Source organism: Panthera tigris, chromosome B2 (assembly GCF_018350195.1).
Source record: "Panthera tigris isolate Pti1 chromosome B2, P.tigris_Pti1_mat1.1, whole genome shotgun sequence".
Taxonomy (NCBI): Eukaryota; Metazoa; Chordata; class Mammalia; order Carnivora; family Felidae; genus Panthera; species Panthera tigris.
The window spans coordinates 114,557,668-114,571,426 of record NC_056664.1 but is presented as its reverse complement, the minus strand read 5'-3'; the positions used below and the strand labels follow the sequence as shown (position 1 = coordinate 114,571,426).

Sequence of the window (13,759 nt, the reverse complement as noted above, 5' to 3'; positions counted from 1 at the left end):
AACCGTGTGTTCTAAATGAGACTGTGTTGTTATCCAGTCTTTTTGCTAAGACCCCAGTGTATTTTGGCTGATTACTACACAATTCCATTATGTTCCCTTTCCCGTTAGTTTATTATACTTAAAAGAGTCTTCTTTGGTAAATTTTTCATGAAAAACGGGAGATGAATGCTTTATAAAGCTTGGGAAAAAATTTTCCGTGAAAACTCATACTATTTGGTGTAAGAGGAAATAGAAAACTTCCAAATTTGCAGCAGTATGATTCTCCACCTATTAAGTTTTAGATTGGGGATCTCAGTTTACGTGCATTTATATGTGCATCGAGTTGCCCACACCAATATGTGGACAAATTGTACCACAGGCTTTCGCTAAAGTCCTTTGATAAATACAAAACAAATTCGAAGCTTAACTCTATTGTACCATTAACAGTTTTGCTATTCATGATGTACTGGAATTCATATCGAGAGCAACTAACAACTTATTTCTTATCAGGAATAATTTCTTTGTTGGAATCGTATTAAATGTTTAAGCACCTAAATCTCTCGGCACACTAAAAATAAAAAAAAAGTGCTAAACTTTTTGTTCAGGATACGATGCATTTTATTTAAAACTCTTTTTTCCCTATATATGTGTGTACCTGTAATTATGTGTGTGTATATTATCAACACACACAAAATAGTTTTGGCAGATTCCTGAACATATTATAGTACAGGAATATTCTCAAAAGTATCTCAGCAGGACTTTGACTTAATGCACACATGCATTGTCCAGCTCTAACATTGGAATGTTCTGTTATTTTTTTATGGTTCTAATATGTCGTTGTCCATTTGTAATGCAGTGTGTTGTACTTTTGGATGATAAGATGAGAATTAATATTTTTGAACACGATTTGCCAGGAATGAATGACTAAAGATTAACATGAAGGCATAAACATTTTAGTAAAACCAAACAATATCTATGAGGTTATTCCTTAGCAAACAAAACTCAATTATGCAATATATATTCTAATCTGAGCCCTTAAAACATTTAATTTTTGTTTTATGTTTACCTTTCAGATAACCTAGGTTTGAGAAGTGAACTATGAGTTCACTACTCATTTCTGGACTTTTTACTATAACTTAATCTTAACAGGTGGTTGTCTTCATCTTTTTATGCCTTCATTCATTTATTTCTGATACTGATGTAAAATGATAACCAATTTCTTCTCCTATTTTAGGGCTACCAGAGACCAAGCCACTACATTGCAACTCAAGGTAAAACATTGCCTTTTTAAATGATAAAAAGCATCCAAACTTACCTATTCATCCATAGGCTGTTTTTTATCTGACTGAACTGGAAAAAAAGATCAGGTCTTCTAAGTGAGACTGCTCTTTATTCATTTATATAATATGTATTGGTTTATCTGTGTAAAACATATATAAATTAAAGCTTGATTTGTTTTTTAATTAAAAGTAAACAAGAAGCTGCTTATTGGTGACTTGGGTTTTGGTATTTTGATGTCCCAGAGCACTAGTCAATAGTGCTGGACAGAGGAATTACTCCTTTTGATGAAAGCAAGAGAGGTCTCACCTTGGATAAGTTGCCTGCGTGTGTGTGTGTGTGTGTGTGTGTGTGTGTGTGGCATAGTCTGTGGCTGGAATGGAGTAGTACCCAAGACTGATACTGTTATAATGAGATGTTAGACTCTCTTCCAGCAAAGTTTTACAAGCTAAGACAGAGAGAAAACTAAGGGCTAAAGGGAACTTCGTCACGTTCATTCTATGTAGAAAATACAAAAAGGCAGAGAAATCTTGTTACAGTGGCACACTGGGGAATAAGAGCATCCTAAAACACCTTTAGTTATCTCTCCATATTGACCACTGTCCATCATAAACCTGCACAGTTATTTATTTCTTACAAGAGGGAAGTAAAACAAAAGCTATGTTTGCTCTTTTGACAGAGGTCATTTTCTAAGTTTTTCCACATATCTTTGCATTAATTGAGTTGAATTGTAAGCTCTTGAAAGTTAGAAAGATCATCCATGGTGGACAGTATTCTAGTTTTGTGGGGATTTTTTGATTTGTTTTAATTTTTTTTAATTATGTATGTTTATTTTTGAGAGAGAGAGAGAGAGACAGAGACAGAGCGTGAGTGGGGGAGGGGCAGAGAGAGGGGAGACATAGAACCAAAGCAGGCTCCAGACTGCGCTGTCAGCACAGGGCCCAACGTGGGGCTCAAACCCACATACAGCGAGAACATGCCCTGAGCCAAAATCGGGCACCCAACCGATTGAGCCACCCAGGATACCCCGTTTTGTTTTAATGGCACTGAGTAGAGTATAACCCAGTAGGTGCTTTTGCAGTCTGGAGGTGATAATATAAGGTTGGGATGTTTGCTTATAAGTATGGATGTTTCTTCATTAATCCCTAAACATGCACTGCTTCATAAATGATGTGGATATATTTCATTGGTAATATATGCTGTTTGGTAGATGGTCATGTAAGACTTCCTATTTTTTACGTATGTTTGAAGATGCATCAAACTAACTTAGTGACAGATATAAATAACCTAAAAACTAGTGATAACTTCTTCTGAATGGAAAGTATAAAAGGCAAATTGAAAAAAAAAAAAAAAGGGTGGTATATGCCTGTTTTTGCTATAGTGTGAATTTAGATACAGAATGAATTTAAGTAATTTCGACAACTTTTTGTGTTAGACCTTTAATATGTTTTTATTGTTTGTTTAGTTTATTCTGATTTTTACTTTATGTATATATATATACTTCTTACCACTTACTTTTTCTAACTACAAAATTTATCTGATAACATAATATTCAAATCAATTTCTTCAAAGGCCCAGTTCATGAAACAGTATATGATTTCTGGAGAATGATATGGCAAGAACAGTCTGCCTGCATTGTGATGGTTACAAATTTAGTTGAGGTTGGCCGGGTAAGAGAAAAAAAGATTTTTTTTTCTTGTTTCACAAAACATGAGTGTAAGTTGAGTAGCCAAACATAAAACACTTAGAATAGAATCTCATTTAATTGTTTTAAAATGTTGTAGGCATAGCATTTCAAATGAGTGCTCCTAAGTGGATCTTTGATGGCTGAGAAATTATTTGATTTCTTATTGAGTAATAAAAGAAACTTTGATTTTATACTAGATTCCAATTGCATCATTGGGCTATAGATTGTAATGAGACTACAGCAAGTTTTTCTATTTATTGTGTAATAGATTCTTTTATCTCATCTATAGTTTTTTTAACCGTATTTTTACTGTAACCTAAAGAGTGACCACTGAAATTAAATCATCTTGGTTAACGTGTACTCAGGTCCACCTATATACCCTTTTTGTCATTTAGGTTAAATGCTATAAGTATTGGCCTGATGATACTGAAGTTTATGGTGACTTCAAAGTCACTTGTGTGGAAATGGAACCACTTGCTGAATATGTAGTTAGGACATTCACTCTGGAAAGGGTAAGTACCCTAAAATTCTCTTATAAAATATGTATATTGAAACTGTTTTTTCTCTTAAAGCTCCTGTCAAGATTTGTTTTTTGATTATGCTATAAAATCCACTCCTTCATTCATTCCACAAATAGTTATTTGAGAGCATGCCATGTGCCAGGCATGGTTGTAAACCTTGGGATACATATTAAATACATAAATGATTTCTATTTTGAAAGATGATCTAGAATTATGTGAAAAATGATGAAACTAGAAAATCAAAGAACAATCGATAGAACGAGAAAAATTAAATATAAACCAAAGACCAACAAAAAAAGAATAAATTAGATCAAAAAGCTAGTTCCTTAAAAAGATCAGTGAAAGAACTAAACCACTGTCGATTCTAAATGAGGGACAATCCAAACTATGCAATATTAGAAAACACAAAAAGCTTATAATTCCAATTATACTTCCTGTTGGGAAAGCAATACAAAATATTACGTGTAAACTTGGAGATAGATTTTAGTCTAAACCCCTTAATTCTAATAAATAATAATTCTCAAAATTTGACCCAAGAAGACTTAGAAACCTGAATAGATGATAAAAGAAACTAGAGTCTTAAAATCTACCATTAAGTTGCACTATGGTTTTATAGTTGAGGTTTCTGCTGGGCACGGGCTGCGCCACAGTCCTCCTCACCTTGTGGCCATGACAGCCGATCTCATCGGCCCCCACACGCACAGCAGACCCTTCATGTATGGTACCATGAGCTTCTTGGATAAGATGGCCAACGGGCTGGTGGTCATGGCCATCCAGAGCCTGCATCCCTGCTCCTTGGAACTCTGCTGCTGGGCCTGCATAGGCTTCTACCACTGGATGATGGTGGCTGTGACCAGTGTCGTGGGCATGGCTGCCCCCCCCCCCGTCTGTGCAGTCTCCTCGTCTGGCCCATCCACCTGCAGAGCTGGGACCCTGGAGCCCAATCCTGACACCTTCCCCCCATGGTCGCTGTCCTGTGCACATGAACTCTACATGCCATGCCCAGCCCTCCATGCCACCCCCAACTCCCTTCCCTGTCCCCCCATCCTCACCTGGCTGTAAGAGCAGCAGGTGAGGGCAGCGCGGTCAGCAGCCCAGATGCTGAGCTTGGCCCTCTGGGATCCAGGGGTGCACGCAGCTCACCCCTCACCCCAGGCTCGGTCGGCATTTCCTAGGTGTTGCCGGGTCCCTGGACGAATCGTATCATCACTGGGCCTGATGGGAGCCTCAGGCTTGGGGGGTTGGGGGACCCGAATCCCACACCCAGTGCCCAAGGCCATCACTGACCATGAATAAAAAGCCACCTACGTGTGAGGAAAGAAAAAAAAATTAAAATCTTAAAAGAACAGTGAATGCCTTTGTCAATAAAACTATTTAGACCATAGAAAACCATCAAAACCAACTAAATATATTCTACATTTTTTAAGTTTATTTATTTTGAGAGAGCCAGTAGGCTGGGAGGAGAGAGAGAGAGAGAGAGAGAGAGAGAGAGAGAGAGAGAGAGAGAGAGAATCTCAAGCAGGCTCCTTGCTGACAGTGCAGAGCCTGATGCGGATCAGGAACTCGGGAACTCTGAGATCATGACCTGAGCCGACACCAAGAGTCGGATGCTTAACCAACTGAGCCACCAAAGTGCCCCTATTCTGAAAGCTAGCAAAGCTGTGATAACAGGACCAGATAAAGATGACACTCTTTCACACTCTTCTCTCCTCCCCTTTTTTAACTCTCTCTCTCTCTCTCTCTCTCTCTCTCTCTCTCTGCACGCACACTTTGAAGACCAGTTTCATTCAGAAACATGCTTGAAAAAACTTCAACTAAAGTACTGAAAATTTGAAATGAGCTGTGAATTAAGAAAACATCACAACATGATCTATAATGATGGTTTTCTAGGAATGCAAGGATATCATTCCTGTGGTAGGAATCTAACTGGATATTTCATTACATCTTCCTTAAAGGAGCAAAACCATATGATTTTTTCATAGATATTGTAATGTACTTTTACTTAAAAGACATTTATAGAAGTAACCTATATTAGGGAAATAAGGGGGCAACTTAAACAGGATAAAGGTGATTCCACAGTAACTATTAGCACGCGTGTTAAGGAGTGCACACCCTAAAGGCATCACTGTTTAATCAGGAGTGTGATGTGGATTATTATACTCACTAGTATTCCAAATTTGGGGATGTTCTAGTAAATGAAATAAGACAACAAAAGGAATAAATTGCTTAACTATTAGAAAAGATAAAGTTATTTTTACATGAAATTATTTTATACCAAGAAAATTAGAGATAATATTTTAAAATTGAACTAATAATAATTTAGTTGGCTAATTCAAGATAAATATTCATAAATATTAGCTTTTTTGTATATTAGCAGTAAACAGTAGTAGACATTAAAAAATCTCTTTCACAATAATAAAAATTTCTAAAGTATCTAGAAATATATTCAACAAAGATACAGGTCCTAGGTGACTAAATCCTCAAAAGTGTATTAAAGGACATCAAATATGATCTGAATAAATAAATGGAGAGGTACCGTGGCCCAGAATCAGAATATTTTATGTTAATACCACTTTATGTAGTTAATGTAATACTAATTAGAACATCATTGGATTTTTTTTTAATTTGTTTTCTTGTAATTTAGAATTGGAAAAGAGTAGTTTTTTTTTTTCTCAATGTTTATTTATTTTTGAAAGAGAGAGAGACAGAGCACGAGCCAGGGAGGGATAGAGAGAGAGACAGAGACATAGAATCTGAAGCAGGCTCCAGGCTCCGAGCTATCAGCACAGAGCCTGACGCGGGGCTCAAACTCACAAGCTGTGAGATCATGACCTGAGTCGAAGTCGCGTGCTTAACCAACTGAGCCACCCAGGCGCCCCAGTTTGCTTTTTTTAACCATGTATTTGAAAATTACCTAGGAAAATTTAAATAAAAAGAGCTCTAAGACAACGTGCATTGCCAGATATTAAAAAGAACTTTTTACGAAAGTTTACTAACAAGAACAAGGCCCTTAGAGCAAGCCACTCCAGTCAAAGGATTACTATGGAGGAGAGGTAATTGTCTGAAATCAGGTCTCAGAACAATTTTTTAATTTCTTTTTTATGTGAGCTCTGTACCCAACATGGGGCTTGAACTCATGACCCCCAGATCAAGAGTCACATGCTCAACCACCTGAGCCACTCCAGATCTTAGAACAGTTTAGTGATCTTCCTCACTAGAGTTGACTTGAAAAGTAGTAAAGAACAGTAAAGAAAACAGTAAAGAAAAATGATGTTTTATTTGCATGATTCCATGAGGATGTTTATCATTGTCACTATTATAATTATCTGTTAAACCCTGCTGTGTGTAGGGTATTGTGTAAGAACTGGAACTAGAAAGAATAATAAGACCTGATCTCTGGCTTCCATGGGTTTTGATGCTATTGGTCTATCTATATAGGACAGAATCTCAACTTTCTCAGTGTGGTTCATTTATTTCATGGGATGTTTCTCCATTTTCTGATTGAACAAGTGAGATGGAGATATCACAGCTCACAGTACAGTTGCAATTACCTAGATTATATTGCGGTTTTTTGGCTACAAATGTGGATTCTTAAAACTAAATTCTGCAGCATTCTTTCTATGCTCTCTAAGCTGTGCTACAGCAATCTGCGGGCTTCTTTTAACCAAAAGGTGAAAGCTTTGAAGTGTGCATTTAAATATTCTCTTAAATTAACCCAATAGAAGAGTTGGCATAACAATGAGGCTTCCCTTTCATCTTGTATTTTTGTTACTATAAGTAATACTCTGTGCTGAAGTATTTCACAGAATTAGGAAACATCGTTTGCCCAAAAAGCAGTGTAGCTGTCTGTATAGTTTTATGAAACAATCTAGAGTAGCACTGTCCTGGAAAATCCCTCATGCTGTGCTTCAAAACCATTTTCAACATGGATAAGCAAGGCATTAAAATCTTTTTGAGGCAAGAAGCTAGAAAGTTGCTTTTATTCACCGCTTGAAAACTCGGTGCTTGGGTCAATAGGGCAGCATTTTAGCTTTCCCATTTTTCCCTCTTCTAATAATTTTATGTGTTGTCATCCCAAGTAAGGAACAGACTGTCAAGGTAAATAAAATTTACACAGAGTTATAGAACTGAGCAAGACGTCTAATTTCCTTTCTTTGGCAGTTATCTGACAATCAAGGCAAAGCTCCTGGGCCAGGTCAGGCCAGCACTTTTTTTTTTTTCTTCCAGAAAAAGCATGATCTTTGGTATAGTCTTCTTTTTTTTTTTTTTTTCATTGTCAACCAGGTCTAGTGCCTGTGATTGTGTTTGATGACTTTATTTGGGTTCTTTGGAAAACCTTCTTTCCATGTGTGCACAGAGGGGGTACAATGAGATCCGTGAAGTTAAGCAGTTCCACTTCACCGGCTGGCCTGACCACGGAGTGCCGTACCATGCCACAGGGCTCCTCTCCTTCATCCGGCGAGTGAAGTTCTCCAACCCTCCCAGCGCGGGCCCCATCGTCGTGCATTGCAGGTGAGTGCTGGACCAAATGGCCCTGACTGCACAGCCAGCCTTTTCAAGGCAGCAAGATGAAGGCTTAAAGCACAAAGCAAAGGCCTACTTGCAGGGTTCCAGCTTGCATGTGTTACAGGTAAGGGAAAACAGCAATAAAATAAAAGTTAGCTGGGAAGAGGACATAAAACAGAAACTTAAAAAAAAATAAATACATTCATCCTAACGTGTGTAGTGTTGCTCACAAATGGGAGAGTGGAAACTCTCTTTTAGTGGCAACATCTGTGTTTTGGGGTTGTTTTTTTTATACCGCTTTTGCAAATCCCATATTGTATGGAATGGTAGGTTAAAATTGAGATTTCTTGCCAATCTAGTAAATTCCCAATAGAATCTCAGCTTTTAAAACTAAATTTGAGACATACAGTTACTAAATGGCCTAAATTGCAAGAATTTGTGCTATAAAACAGCTATTTAAGAATTAAAAAAAAAAAGCCATCCATCAGAGGACCTTGAAAACTACATCAGCGAGAGCCAACAAATATGTGCCAGAAAAATGTGCACATTATATCCAGGCTTCCTTCTGATTAGAAACGTCTCTTAAAACAAGCATTCAGAGACACTAAAAGCAAATTACATGGCCTCATTTTGAGATGTGAACAGAAAACTATGTACTGAATCTGAAAAGCTTTTCCTAAATGCTGCACACCACTCTCAAATGCTATCCCCTCCAAGCTACATAATAGGTTGTACTTAAGCATTTTTTTTCTGAAAATCCAACCTATTCAGAATTTAAATGACCACATATAAAAGGGGAAACAACACAGAGAATGAAATAAAAGTAAGGCATCCCATAAGGATCAGATACTACACACCCTGAAAACAAAATCTTCAGTCCTCCTCAAGAAATCTGATGTACTCTTCAATTACTTTCCTGTCTCAAACCCTGGGAACAGTGATTGAGAAGATGGTAGGCAAAAAAAAAAAAAAAAAAAAAAGGAAAGGAAAGAAAGAAACAGAGATACCCACAGTATCTTCTACTTAAATTTCTTAAAGAACAGTGAGTTTGAGAAGTGACCAAATCTGGACAACAAAGAAATAATGTTAATAGCCCATCTATGCATTTAGAAAATGAGATAAGTAGGTTTTCAATTCAGGAGTGTCTTGACTTATCATAGAGGTTTACTTTCCTATGAATTGCTTGCTTCAGAAGTGCTCCAAGGTTCTCAGATACTCTCTTGGAAACAGAAGTATCATTTTCCACTTAGACTCAGGTATCAGTAAATTTATGAAAAAGAGGAAGCTGACTACCAAGTGGAATTTCCCACCGCCCTAAAATCCTAACTATATCTTGTTTGCTCTGTTGATTTTTATATATAAAATTGAAGAAACATTCCAAAGGGGTGAAATAACCAAAGTATTTTAGGGTTCAATTACTGAATTAAATACAGTAAGATAGTGGCTATCTTTGTAACCTGTTAAGAATTGTATTCTAAACCTAACTATTCATTTTCATTTTTCCTTCAGTTCACCATTCAAATATTCCTTCTACTATCGGTCTCCTCATTGACAACCACCATTTTCCCCTCCACCCTTACCATTAGCCCTTCCTTTGAATTGTGACTCCTCAGAATGTTTTGGAATTAATTTTCTTTGTTTTGGTATTTAAGAGTCCGTGAGATTAAAACAGTGAGCCAGCGTTCTTGCATTTTGTCAGAGGACCCACAAGTACATGAGTATTTGAATTTGAGGTTAAATTTTGAAGCATGAATCCACCCCTTGGTCAATTCTGAGCTTGAAATCCTGTGCGCTAGATTTGCATAAAATGGAGACCTGTGTAACAGAGCTATGGAACTTGAACAACATGTATATATTATTTTTAAACACAATTTGATTTACAAAGTTGAGAGCTTTTAATTTTGAACTCCTGTTCCAATCTTCACGTTACACCAAAGCAAATACTCTTCATGAAGTTATTTGTACGTTAAATGTTTATACGACACAGACAAATTACGTCTTGCAGTTTGTTAAAGCAGTTTGATTCCACCCATGTGAAAGTTGTAAGGATTTCTAACCAAGGTTGCATGACTATGCTTCTTGCAGTTCTTCAGATTTGTTTCATTTTTTGCAGTGCTGGTGCTGGACGAACTGGCTGTTACATTGTGATCGACATCATGCTGGACATGGCTGAAAGAGAGGGTGTTGTGGACATCTACAACTGTGTCAAAGCCTTAAGATCTCGTCGTATCAATATGGTCCAGACAGAGGTGTGTTACTTGTTGATTTATCGCTAATGCCCCCCCCCTTTTTTTTTTTTGCTTTCCAACATTTATCAAAAATAATACATGTTTGGGGCACCTGCGTGGCTCGGTCGGTTGAGCGTCCAACTTCGGCTTGGGTCATGATCTTGCGGTTCGTAAGTTCGAGCCCCGAGTCTGGCTCTGTGCTGACAGCTCGGAGCCTGGAGACTGCTGTGGGTTCTGTGTCTCCCTCTCTCTCTCTCTGCCCCTTCCCTGCTCACGGTCTGTGTGTCTCTCTCTCTCTCTCAAAAGTGAATAAACTTAAAGAATAATAATAACAATAAATGTTTTTCATCAAGTCATATGGGAAAATATTGATATCTTTATTAATGTTTCCGTATAGAGAAAATTCTTTGTATTTTCTACCTTTGATGACAGAAAATTTTTATTAAAATAGTATGATTTCTTTTCTTTCTTAGGAACAGTACATTTTTATTCATGATGCCATTTTAGAAGCCTGTTTATGTGGTGAAACTGCCATACCTGTCTGTGAATTTAAAGCTGCATATTTTGATATGATTAGAATAGACTCTCAGACTAACTCTTCACATCTCAAAGATGAATTCCAGGTATTTACTTATTTCTAGAGCTTCTTTTATGAGCAACTTATTGCAGTGTGTTCTGGGCATTATTATAATTCTTCTAAGGAAGGTCTTTCAAGTCAAATTTATAACCTTTGACCCTACTTTAAGTATAATAAAATACCTGTCTCTTTCATTATACATATTATAGAGTCACTTTCGTATTAATGAGCTCATATCTGCTGTATCTGGAAGTTCAGACTCAGGGAAGGGTTTGGGGAAAGGTATCATAAAAGTCAAATTTGGCGGTGATTTGTGTGTATTTACAACCTTTTTTAATGCAGTCTTATGGATTTTAACCTTCTGTGTCACTCACAATGTGAGATCAAGCACATTAATAATGATAGCTGAAGTTTGTACTAAACATTGTCTCTAAATAACCCCAAATGTTTTCACTGCCCTTAAAACATCCCTGAAGGTATATGAACATGCAGTTGGGAGTGGCTCTGGAAAACTAATACTTTGATCCCTTGTGCAGTGCTCTTTCTAGCATGTCACACAGCCTATCTTCAAGTATGGCATGCCAAAATGTTACTACAAATGATACTTTCCAACTTTGACGGTGGATGGATCATCATTATGGGCTACCCCAATTCTATTTTCTTTGGTCAGGCAATGCATTTTGCAGGTAGCCGTGGTGTTATGTTAGGCTTCCCTTTTCCTTTTGAGAAGCACAGTGAACAATCCATATATTGTTTCTTTGTCACTGCTCGGGCTTCATTAGGTCTAACTACAAAGTCTATCAGTCTGTCATCGTGGCAAATGCCGCTGCCTTGTACAAATCCTTCACTTTGTACTTGGCCTCCCAAATACCTGATAGGTCTGCATTATGCTACTGGATGGGCCGCTTGCTTTTAACCTAGGTTCCCTTTTCTTTTTAGACCTTGAATTCAGTCACCCCTCGACTGCAAGCTGAAGACTGCAGTATAGCGTGTCTGCCCAGGAACCATGACAAGAACCGTTTTATGGACATGCTGCCACCTGACAGATGTCTGCCTTTTTTAATTACAATTGATGGAGAGAGTAGTAACTACATCAATGCTGCTCTTATGGACGTAAGAGACTGCTGTCTTTGTTAGGATAAAGTGTCACGAAAAGCTACATAATGTGATGAACACTAGCTGGTTTTCTTTTCAGGAAAATTAAAATGGCTTAGAAAGGAAAATTGGAAACTTTCATTGACATACAAATTTTTTTGGAGAATGATTTTGAATAGCCCCTACAGGGATTCTTAGGAACTGTAAGTTTTAGGCTTCGTTGTAAATTTGGAACTTGATTGTCAATTATTATATTCTTTCTGGGAAATACCTGCAGGTGATATTTTTCATCTTAATTATTTTCAGAAAAGAAAATCCTGCTTATGTATTTTGAATGTTAAGTTAGGAATGAATTTTTAAAACCACAGAAAGCCATTTCCTACTGAAGTTGTGTTAATTTGGGAAATCTTTAGATCTGGCATTTAACGTTCCAATAATTAATAACATTCCATTAATTAATAGAGACCATTTATAAGTAACTAGGGGAAGGCACCAAAGATACCATGTTAATACATCCATCATCATGAAAGAACTCTCTTGCCCTATTCCAACCTTCATAAAGTGTAAATGGTAGAGCACATCCTTAGCTGGTTAGCATCCCATAGACAGAACAACATGGAAAGAGAGTTTTAAGTTAGTCTTTGGCTACCTTGCTCGGTTACCTTGGTAAGAAGTAAGAAGGCTGTCCAAGTTCAGAATCCTTTTAAACAGCTCATCATCTTCATTTATACACATTTCTAGCTTTTGCCTCTTAACCTATGGAACCATAGTGAGGGGACATTACAAGTCAGGATTCATTCCTGTATGACTAATAATAAAGCCTTCTGAGTTACTTCTCCTATTGTGTTTTCCAAAATTAGTTCCTGATAGTAGAGACTTAGAAAGCCTGCCTTCTACCTCTGAGCCTAGTCTTTCAGTCGGTTACTTTGCTCTTTTTATGCTGAAGAGCACAGTGGTCTAAAGACAAGCTCAAGTGAAAAGTTCCCATTCTTGCCATGACCAGAGTTTTGCCTAGTCATTAATCATATCCACTGAAATCACACTGGATCCCCATTGTACCTTTTATTCCCATTTAGTTGTCTGGAAAGGCTAATATACTAAACACAGAGAAAACACACAAGACCCTTTTGTTTCTGAATCTAGATTTGGAATTTTAAAAGGCTGTGTAAAAAAGGAAGGAGAAAATACTATTAGGAAAGAGATTGATGAGGCACATGTTTGAGACATTTTTTGTCTTTTGGCATCTATCTCTGTCAAATTTTTCTTAATCTCCAGGTTGTTTTCTAGTCAATATGAAGACTGAATCTGCTCTCTACCTGTTTCAACTCTCTGCTTAATTTCTCTGTGACTCAACATAGATACATTTTATTTATTTATTTATTTATTTATTTATTTATTTATTTTATTTTTCATAGATACATTTTATAACTGAGACCATCTGCTAGATTTTCTAGTGTGGTTGGGGCTTTAGAAAAGTTAGGTTTGGTTTGTCTTAAAAGAACAAGGCTCATTGGTCAGCACTTCCCACTCCCCCTACCCTCTAGCAATGTCCTCAGTGTTCCATACCCTTGTGTATGGCTGTGAAGAATTAGTAGGTAAGGCCAAGGATTCCATGATTTCCATGCCTTGGGTGTGCTCCTGAACTTAGAGAGGAAAGAAATAGGAAATCATCTGTCTTTCATATCATCTTATTCACCTCCTCTCCCCTGTGACTCAGAAAGTGAGTAAATAGCTTACCTTCCCATGGAGTAGACATGTAGTTGTAAGGAAAGTTTACTTATTTCTTCTGATTCTTTTTCATGAGCCTTCATACCTTTCTTAGGAGATACTCAGCCCAACTACAGGTGACACTTTGTGAGGCTTGAGATCATATAGAAGCAGCCAGGTG

General features: G+C 37.3%; 1 protein-coding gene across 3 annotated transcripts in view; it reads left to right on the top strand.

The window, feature by feature from the left end:
* PTPRK (protein tyrosine phosphatase receptor type K) overlaps window positions 1-13,759 on the top strand; it is a 558,792-nt gene that overhangs the window by 534,396 nt on the left and 10,637 nt on the right. For all 3 annotated transcript variants that reach the window (XM_042987142.1, XM_042987141.1, XM_042987143.1), the window contains 7 exons: window positions 1,214-1,250; window positions 2,830-2,927; window positions 3,340-3,456; window positions 7,823-7,977; window positions 10,085-10,220; window positions 10,673-10,822; window positions 11,716-11,889. In XM_042987142.1, the coding sequence (XP_042843076.1) occupies window positions 1,214-1,250; window positions 2,830-2,927; window positions 3,340-3,456; window positions 7,823-7,977; window positions 10,085-10,220; window positions 10,673-10,822; window positions 11,716-11,889 (867 nt within the window). The remainder of the gene's footprint in view (window positions 1-1,213; window positions 1,251-2,829; window positions 2,928-3,339; window positions 3,457-7,822; window positions 7,978-10,084; window positions 10,221-10,672; window positions 10,823-11,715; window positions 11,890-13,759) is intronic.